At 41.0% G+C, this 10,483-nt stretch overlaps 1 protein-coding gene across 2 annotated transcripts in view; it reads right to left on the bottom strand.

Annotated features, from left to right (window-relative positions):
- Positions 1 to 796: 796 nt before the first annotated feature.
- Positions 797 to 10,483, bottom strand: part of LOC308597715 (cytochrome P450 1A1-like) — a 29,411-nt gene continuing 19,724 nt past the window's right edge. For both annotated transcript variants that reach the window (XM_081213744.1, XM_081213745.1), the window contains exons 3-7: positions 9,853 to 9,976; positions 6,482 to 6,571; positions 6,269 to 6,389; positions 4,551 to 4,637; positions 797 to 3,215 (exon numbers count right to left, since the gene is read on the bottom strand). In XM_081213744.1, the coding sequence (XP_081069870.1) occupies positions 2,933 to 3,215; positions 4,551 to 4,637; positions 6,269 to 6,389; positions 6,482 to 6,571; positions 9,853 to 9,976 (705 nt within the window). In that variant the 3' untranslated portion in view covers positions 797 to 2,932. The remainder of the gene's footprint in view (positions 3,216 to 4,550; positions 4,638 to 6,268; positions 6,390 to 6,481; positions 6,572 to 9,852; positions 9,977 to 10,483) is intronic.

Genomic DNA, 10,483 nt, shown 5'->3' with positions numbered 1-10,483 from the left:
TCAGAATTACATTGTGCTTGTTATTGTACATGGAATATGCTTTTGGCTGATAAATTAATGAAGCTTGTTAGGAAAATATGCACTGTATCCATTTTGCGAAAAGGACAGAAATTCTAAGCACAGAAAGTATAGCAGAGATGAGAGCCTTTATGTGAAATTGCAAACCACGCAACACCAAAAAAAGAGAAAGAAATCCACTGAAATATGCCTGTTTCTAATGTACAAAGTAATAAACATTATTTCCCCCACATTTTTCAAAACAGCGAATGCAACAGTTCCAGGGACAGTTAAGATAAGTGCCAGGAGTTCAACAAAGCAGGAAACTCAGGAGTGGAGATTCAGCTAAAAGTATATAGAAAAGCATTTAAAAGCAGAAGAGTTCAGCTGACTTGGAGAAAAGAACTTGGTGTAAGAGATGTTCAAGTTGTTTCAATATGTTGTTTCAATAAAATCGCTACATAATTTTCCTTTTTCTGCATTACTGCTTCAAGTGTGGACTGAAAGAAGCCTGCCCACCAACTAGGCTCACACAAATGGAACATGAGTTTGAACTTTGAAGCTCTCAGCTCATTCCTTTCAAAATTAATGTGAAGTAGTTCTTGATATTAGTCACTGTCTGCTGAGAATGAATATAAATCTCTGCTCTGAAAAGGATTGTCCTTGGAGTTGGAGAACAAGCTATTCTCAGACTTTCCTCCCCAACCCAAATTGCTACCCCCTTCCTAAACCTAAGGCAAGATTCCCCCAATCTGGTGCCTTGTAGGTGTTTTGAATTAGAATTTGCATCAGCCACAGCCAGCATTGTCAATTGTGTATTTATTAAAATATTTATAGACTACACTTCCATAGCAGGACAGAAGGTGGAATACAGCATACAGAATTACAATAAGGAGAATAAAAATGTCAATAAAAACATCAGGTAAAACATCAATACTGGTTAGTGAAAAGAAATTCCCATGAAAAAGGTCTGACTAAAATCATTTTTAGAAGACATCCAAAAGGCAGCAGGAATGAAAATTGCCAAGTCTCTACTAGCAAGGAGTTCCACAGAGCAGGGCTGACACACTAAAGTCTCAGTCCCTAGTAAAGGCCAATCAAACTCCATGGGCATCAGGAACCACCAGAAGTGCCCCATCAGACGATCTCAGTGATCCAAACCAGAGCATAAGGAAACAGACAGTGCTTGTTAGAGATGATTTAAGAATGATTAGAACTGTTGTCCAAAACATCTGCAGGTTGAGGAAGGCTGGTTCAAGCATTCAACAAGCCTCAGGGGGATAAAGAACTGTCAACACATTTTATTTTAGAAGCAATCTTGAAAATTCTTTCCTCATTCATTCTGGTTAAAGCCACAGATTGTGTTTTGTGACTGCCTCTGCCACCTACTTGCTTTTTAAATGAACTTTTTGTTCAAGCCAGGTGAATGGCTTTTGCCTTATAAGAATAACCGCATAAGAATAGTGGAATACCCTAGGCTTACATTATAGATATAGCTGGCCCTGGTGTCTATCAATTGTTCAATGAACTAATGTAAAACAAGAAGGCAAACATAGCTTAAAATAATGACAAGAGTGGTGGGATCTTTAAAATCTAAAAATTTTATTTGGCCCAACCAGTGCTTTTTTCCCTAGAAAAATAGGTGCCGGTAGTCACCATGAAGTTGTTAACGCTAAGTGTCACACTTCTTAACAGCAACAACAAAAGAGGTGCTAGTCCTGGGTATCTTTGAGTACCCCCTGGGGGGAAAAGCTCTGGGCCTAGCCTTTAGAGGACCCAAGCGCACGTTGTCAGATGCATGCAAGAAGCAACAGACTTGCATCAGCCATAACCGATTCCGGCAACAATAACGAAACCATGGAAAGTTGTTTAGGTAACAGTTTACAGCTACCTTGTTCCGTTACAAGAGCAATGAATTTTTTATGTGGGGAAGTATATCCATTTGCTAATGCTATTTCACCAGAGAAAAACTGCAAGGTAGGAAGAAGGCATGGGGGGAGAAGAGTCCTGAGGCCAAACACCTTGCAACCTCTTCCCCAAGCTGGTGCTGCCCGGATGGTTTCAACTGCAGCTGACATCAGCTCAGCACAGGCACCAGGTTTTGGAATGGTGCCAATACCTTCCAGAGTAAGATCTCTCAGTCTCTTTCTCTGCCCTCTTTCACATGCTAGGGAACAGTCTCTCGCTTTCAACTCTTTGCTTAGATACACATTCCCCTTTGCTTATTTCTTAGCTTCGTTCTCTCTCTTATAGGGAAATCCCCACTTCCTGTAATGGAATCCCACTGTAAGTGGCTTCAACAGGGGAGCCACAGAAAGAATGTGGTTCATCAAGCTGTGGGCTCAAAAACCTCTAGGTCACCTTCTTACAGAAGCCATTAGATGTAACATCAGGAGACATAGGAGCCAACGCCTAGGGGCTGTGGTGGCTTCGGCCCTCACAATAAAATATTTGAGGGGACCTCCACAAAGTTGATGGGCCTTCCCATTCAAATGGTGTGTGCGCACTGCATCGTGTGATCAATTATGCGGTGTGGGGCTTACCTGGGCCCCCACAGTATTTTATTCAAGTTGGCACCCCTGTTGGGAGACCCAGTTAAGAGCAGCAATTCCCTCTACCAGCTCAGGGTCTTGGCACTGCAGAAGAGCCTTTCACCCTTTCACTCATCTGCATGTCCCCTCCTCCCATAGTTCTATGCCCTGCAAGACAAAACATGAAAGATATATGGGCAACTTGCTCATGAAGAGCCTGGATTAAATTCGCTCTCTAGCTAATCTCATACCTGTCATCAGAGTGATTTTAAAAAATCATAATAAGCAAAAAAAACCCAGCATGGTTCTCCTGACAGATGCAATATAGTCGCAGAAGGTTCATGGATTAGTTCTCACTGCATTATCATTGAGTTTTGAAAGCAAAGCTGCTGCCCTCATCACAATCAAGTGCGTAATAATACTTTAATTCGGTATGGTTTAGGTGACATGGACAGCCCATAAATTGGATTCAGATCTAGATGATCTTCAGGAGGTTTCTCCAGCTTGAGCTGCTGCAAGATGGTGGTGAGGATGACAAAGACTTCATTGCGGGCGACTTCTTCTCCCAAACATTTTCGTATTCCCATTCCAAAGATCAATACCTTCTCAGCCAAGCTCTTGTTGAGCTCTCCATTTTCATTCAGAAATCTTTCTGGTTTAAACAAGTAAGGGTCTTCCCATAAAGATCTGTTGTGAAAGGGGGGGAACACACCATATTTTAGAGGTCCCAACTCTTACAAGAAGCAAAGTTGGCTGCTATAGTCAATGTAGGACACTTTATTTAAGTTATGCTTCACATAATTTAGCCACACCTAGGCAATGAAGAAAGCAACATTCCACTGAGATTTTTAATTCAAATTTTTGGAAGCCCACTTTTAAAATGGAAAAAAAAACAATGTCCCTTGTGGAGGCAGAGATGAGTTTGAAATGGATTGATAAAAGTCCTAAGCTTTATTTGCTGAAAAGACTCAAAAGCAAACAGGAAGTAGAGATTAGGTCACCCATCCATGGGATACACACATAAAGGCAGGTGTCATAGGAGAGTGCAGAGCACCTCTTGCATGCAGATGGTCCCAAATTCAATCCCCAACAGGTAGTGCTGGGAATGTGCTTGGAGAGCTGCTCCCAGTCAGTGTAGAGCAGGTGTTGGGAAACTCTGGCCCTCCAGATGTCAATGAACTACAACTTCCGTCATCTGAGGCCACTGCTTGTTTGGGCTCGCAGGAGTTGTAGTTCAACAACATCTGGACAACCAATGGATGCCCTTCTGTAGACAATACTGAAGTTGATGGAGCAGTTGGGTATAAAGCACCTTCCAATGTTCCTATCAGTGGGGCTCAGAAAGAGAGAAAGCATTCGGTTTTAGTCCTGCTCACCACTGCCTTTGACCCACTGATGTCCTCTAACAGATTGCCCCCAAGAGAAAAATGGTTGCCCTCCCCTGTATTGGGAGATGCTTGAAATGCCCCTTGTGTTGCTGGGAGAGGAGGTCTTGCAGTGCTGCAACCAGAGAGGACACAGGCAATATCCCTAACAAGCAAAGGTAATCCCTGATAGCAACCAAACAGGGAAGATGCATGGCTTCCACTGACAAGAGGCCCCAAGGTGGGAGTCAAGAGCAGCCCGCATGGAGGGACGTCACTGTGCACCTTGCCTCCTGGTAGTGGCACAGTTGCCAGCTGCTAAGATGGTGGGATGGGGTTGCCAGTGCACTAGCACAGCCAACGTGGCACTCCTGCCAGTCTGACCACACAGCACTGACTTCCCTGCCACCTCTCCTCTTCCACTCTCTGCCTGGAAAGCAGCAGGGATGTCTCTGCTCGGAGACCAGGTGTGTGCAATGCCCAATGGTCCAATAGGAGCTTCTACCTGCCATGCTCAGAAATGCATCATGCCCCCCAAGACAAGTCCCTCTCCATCACGCCCTGTCCACCCTACGTTCTAAGCTTATGCATGACAGACACAAGAAAAAAACAAACCCTGACTATAATGCCTTTTCTTAAAAATAGTATTGTTACTTACTCATCATGATTCACTTGATACATATTAACGAAGACACAAGTCTTTGCGGGAATATGGTACCCATTCAGAGTGGCATCTTTGGTGGTACTGGAAACAAAAACATAAGTGCATACACATCACTTTTGTTCAACACTGTGATATTTGGAGCTGCACAACAGCTTCACAGCAATCTGCAGATAGTGGTGAGAGATCAACCCGTGGCCCCCACCTATCAGAAATATAATTTAGGATTGCCCCACACTGATCTACACTTCCTGCTATGAGTGTCATGGTACAAACAAAGGAACCACCAAGAATGGCCTGGGTCCATCACTGATGACATAAAGGGTCACTTAGATGTTATGTTGTTATGTACTGTACCAGCATTACAGATCTTGGCTTCTCCAGTTGGGGATTTAAGAGCTTTCCAAATGTCATGGAACGTTTCATGTGAATGAAATACTGTTTTCCTTATTCATTGTTAAAATAAATGAAACAAGATGAACAAAAGAAGAAATAAACCCCACAACCCGTTTTTCATTTGAGCTGAGCACTGGTTTCTTATTTTGCCCTGTTTGTAGTACAGGCATTCCATGCTTACATCTCCTGAAGCATTTTGGGTTTCACCTTAACACAGCTTTTCTGAATTCTGAACATGAACATTTTCTCCATCTAAACTGCCCTCAAAGCTTCTGTCAGGCACCTGTGGAGTTTTTGCCTGAGAGGGCTAACAGCAGAGATCTGGGTGGGGAGGGTGATTCAGCACTGCCTCCTCCTGAACTCTACTTTAAAGTAAAAAGTTGGAAACATCAGGAGATCCAGAATGTAGCTTGGTTCTTGGTGAGGCTCCCAGAAAAGAAGTTTATAAGGGAGCTTACAAGACTGGCTGATTCTCCCACGTTCTTGCTTTCATCCTCAAATTTCACTTTCACTCTCCCACTTAATCTTGTTTATAAATTTGCTAAGTTCCTAAAGGTTGCTAAGTCACATGACAAAATTGATTTTGAATTGGTGCAAGTTTCTCTTCCCTCTCCCACCCCATTTTGGGTGGCTTAAATACTGTCAGCTGAGTTGAGGTAATGGACTTTGCTAGCATATCTCTGGCTGAGTCCCAGCTCAGCTGGGAAACCACAAGATCCACTCTCATCCTGGTGGATTTTGAATTTGGGTGGCACTCATTTTTTCTTCAAATTGCTTGATTAAAGATGTCCAGCCCCTGCATTATTGTTAATTGATGTGTTTTATTTAAATATAGGCCATTTAAACAAATAAATCTTTTTTGGTGGTGCTGCTGGTGAATTTTAAGCAGTTCTGCCTGAGTGGCTTTCTTGCAATTGGTCACTTTAGGGCTAAGAGCATTATAGTATTGGGGGATGACCAGGGGATCTAAGGGAACTGTAACAGGGTGGACAAATATCCTAAGCCACATCTTTTACCTGTAAGCTAGGGAAACTCCTCATAAAATAAGACTCTTCTTTCTTCAGTACTCTACTGGACACAGAATTCAATCGATGACGGCAAAAATTATCTGGAATATTACTTCTGTGGTCAAGCCCCAGTGTTAAGGCAGAATCCAGTGATGGGAAGTTAGGGAGGGGTGGGGCAGAGTGCTAACTATTCCATGCGGTCAGTTAAGGTAACTTGGCAGTTCTGTCTGTGTTGGCAGCACCATGCAAAACATGAAGTAGTCATATGAGCAGAACTCTGAAACAAAACCACTCTCCAACTCTGCTTCTTACCAGTGAGGAATAGTGAAGGGCAGGAAGGAGGCGTGCCTAAATATTTCATGAAGGAAAGCTTCTGTGTAATGCAGAACTTTTCGATCTTTAAACCTTGATGGTCTTTCTCCAATCTTTGCATCTGCACAGAACAAAATGGAACATGTTTCAAGCAATGTGCTTCACAGGATTGCTTCAATTTTCCATTTAATCAATTTAATCACAGAACATTACCAATTTCTTCTTGAATTTTCGTTTGAATTTCCGGATTGCTTATCAGGTACAGAAATATCCATTGCAAACATACTGACAGTGTAGCAAAGCCTACAAAATAAAAGAAGTGTCAGGATATGTTGTGGTTAAATTATTATTCTGCAAACAACACTTTGGTATTTCTATATGCTGAAATCCGTTGTAGGCATAATGCACAAATCCCAAGAGATATTCCGTCACGAATGTATGGAATACATACATCCATACATTTCCATATAAAATTGACTAGATAGCTCTTTGGCTCAAAGAGCGAAATTAATTATTAATAATAACTTAACAGATTCATTTATGATATCAAAAGGTACAAGACAGGGGTGCCCTCTGTCCCCCCTCCTGTTTATTATGGTACTGGAGATAATTGCAAATAAAATAAGGGAATCACCGGAAATAAGAGGAATTAAACTTGGAGTGAAAGAATATAAATTAAAGGCATACGCCGATGATTTAGTGATATCATTAGAAGAGCCATTGAAAAGCGTGGAAAAAGTCTTGGAAGTGCTTGAAGAGTTTGGGAAGCTATCTGGGTTTAAGTTAAATAAAAATAAGACAAAAATACTGACTAAGAACTTGGCGGAAGACTTAAGAAATCAATTAGAACAACAAACAGGAATTAAGGTAGTGAAAAAGGTGAAGTATTTGGGTATTTGGGTAACTACAAAAAATATAAATTTAGTGGAAAATAATTACAAAAAAACCTGGAGTGAGATTAAAAAAGATTTAGACATCTGGAGTAGATTAACACTCTCCTGGGAGGGGCGAATGGCAGCCATAAAAATGAACATCCTTCCAAAAATATTATTTTTATTTCAGAATATTCCAGTAATTAGAGGAACAACAATGTTTAAGGAATGGCAGAGGACCCTGTCCAGGTTTATCTGGCAGGGGAAGAGAGCAAGAATTAAGTTTAAACTGCTCACAGACAGGAGAGAAAGAGGGGGGTTTGCCGTCCCGAATTTGCAATTATATTATGAGGCTGCATGCCTATGTTGGGTTAAGGACTGGATAGTTCTGGAAAACTTAGATGTGTTAGATCTGGAAGGATTTGATGCTAGATTTGGCTGGCACGCCTATTTATGGCAAGATAAAGACAGGGTGCATAAGGGTTTCTCCCACCATATTGTTAGAGGAGCGTTGTTAGAGGTTTGGAATAGAACTAAAAGACTCTTGGAAAAGGGCATACCTTGGTGGCTATCTCCAGTTAATATCTCATCCCTTAAAAATTTAAACACGAGAAGCCAAAGATGGACTTACGAAGATCTCCTGACCAAATCGGATAAGGGGTGGAGAATTAAATCATTTGAAGAACTAAAAGATAAGTCAATAGGGTGGTTACAGGTTCACCAAATTAATGCCCTATGGAATGAACACAAAAAAATAGGGATGAATGAGAAAAAATCAAAATTCCAAGTGGAAATATTAGAAGGAAAGAGTAAGCTTCTATCCAAAATGTACAATCAATTACTGGAATGGGATACAAAAGACGAGGAGGTGAAGGAGGTCATGATAAAGTGGGCCATAGATTTGGGATATAGTTTAGAATATGAGAGATGGGTGAAACTTTGGACTAAGGACATGAAATTTACAGCATGCGTTAACCTCCGTGAAAATATGGAAAAAATGATGTATCGTTGGCATATTACTCCTGTTAAGCTTGCGAAAATGTACAAGACTGGAGACAAAAGATGTTGGAAATGTAAAAAAAAAAGAGGGCGACTTCCATCATATGTGGTGGTCATGTGAAGAAGTGAAGAGGTTCTGGGGTTCTATCTATGATGAATTGAAAAAGATACTGAAATACACATTTCCTAAAAAACCAGAGGCATTTCTTCTGGGAATGGTCGGTGAGGAGATTAGAAAAGAAGATCAAACCATGTTCCAGTATGCAACAACAGCAGCTAGACTGCTGTTGGCACAGAACTGGAAATCATCTAAAATCCCAACTATTAGTGAATGGCAAAACAAGCTATTTGAGTACTCTGAGCTAGCAAAAATGACACAGAAGATCAGGCATCAGAGTAATAAAATCTTTATTAATGATTGGAATAAATTTATATCATACATGGAGAAAAACTTAGGTAACATCAAAATAACAGTAGGTGAATTATAGAATCTGCGAAGTAAAGATAAAGGTAGAAAGAAGGAACTGCAAGAAGGGTATCAATGGAATATAGCTTAAATCGTGGTGGAGGGAAGTCAGAATGATGTTATGATAATTAATACTTTTGGAGAAATGTATTTACGTCTTGATATTTTATTGTCTACATCTGTTTATTTTGCGATGTCTTTTTTTTTTACTTTCTTATTGTGATTTTAAAAGAGTGAATATTGGAAATAAAAGTTTATTTAAAAAAAACAAAAAAAATAAAAAAAAATAAAATTGACTAGATAGTTATGATTTGACATGTTTTGGTACTACTGGTAATTGCTAATGGTTCACTTAAATCCAGGTCCTGGATATTTCCATGTCTGCACGAGCATTTTCCCCACCAGGCGTGCCCTGTAACAGGGGCCGAGGACCCGCAAAATTTTGAAGGAGGGGGCTGGGCACCCTCAAAATCCCACAACCACACACGCATCTTCTGTCAGGGCTGTGACAGGGTAAGGTGTCTTTGCCCTGTGCGTCCCTTTCACAATGGCCAGGGTGGGCGGTGGGGGACAACAGCTGAGCCACCCTGGTCGGGTGGGAGGGATGGCGTGCATGTGACATCACGCATGCGTGACGGACTCCCCTAATGTTGGGCACAACTCAACGCTTCTGTTCCCCACAGTTGCAATGCTTTGTAGGATGGAGTTTTTGTCATCAGGTCCTCAATTTCTGGCCATAATTTTATTTAGCCAAATGCCTAATTCAGGTCACAGATCCATTTTTGCTGAAATTTACAACCAGTCCCAGTTTGACAGTCAATTTTGAAATTCTACCCCTTGCAGTGGTCCAAGAAAATGTTCAGTCAAACAGTACTTTCCTATCAAACGTTAAAATGGATTATGTTGAGTTCCATTTTAGGGGGTGAAACCAATTCCATATTTTAGGTGTTGGAAAAAATTAACACACTTTGCTGAAGTTTGTCCATGTTGACAATGACACAAAATCCATCTACACAGAAGACACTGGGCAAGAGGTCTACAATTAATTAATGTATACTTTTTAAAAATCTCATGAATTTTAAGTCACACTAAGTCTATCCACCAACAAAGATAGGAGCCTTTATATGGTCCCCACAAAAATTTCACCTGCTCTTCACCTAAAAGATCAGCTGTCAGTCAACAGCAGGCAGCTGTGTTTTAAGGGTCATGTTTAAAAACTCAGAGTGGCAAAAATGTTCCATACTTACCAGCCCCAAAAATGTCATTGACTGTAACTATTATTTTCTGATGAGATAAAGCTGCAGCTCTCCCATCCTCTCTTTTTTCATCGCTAACACTAATGAGGGCATCTGTGATGTCTCTGAGATGGTTCTAAAGGAAACAAACAAAACCCTTGATGCTATTTTCAGCCAATCACTTTTTACTTGGCAACCTACAATTTGTTTAATCCTACATATAACGAGTCTATCTTGTTTTTCCCCCTCCCAGCCAAATCAAGGGCTTCAGACTCTTAGGACAAAATTTATTTTGGAAAAGAAAGCAGCAAGTATCAGCTGTTAAAAATGTCAAGCATAGTGATAAATTCCTTAGGCAACAATCCCAGCCTGACTTCATAGCAAGCTATTGGCCTAAGTAACATTAAAGTCACAGGAATTTACTGCCAAGTCAATACACACAAAAGAATGCTGCTAATGGTATTTCTCTTGACAGTACAAGAGTGTTATCTTCTCCCAATCTCACATAAGGCTGGACAGAAGTCACATTAATCTGTGACTTCTGTTTTAAACTACAGTGGTACCTCCAGTTGTGCATGGGATCCATTCCGGAGCTCTGGTCGGATCCCGAGGAATTCGCAACCGGAGGTGCCACTTCTGTGCA

The sequence above is a fragment of the Podarcis bocagei genome (genome assembly GCF_964188305.1).
Source record: "Podarcis bocagei genome assembly, chromosome: 11".
Classification (NCBI taxonomy): domain Eukaryota; kingdom Metazoa; phylum Chordata; class Lepidosauria; order Squamata; family Lacertidae; genus Podarcis; species Podarcis bocagei.
Note: the sequence above shows the minus strand (reverse complement) of the source record. Positions and strands in the feature narration are given on the sequence as shown.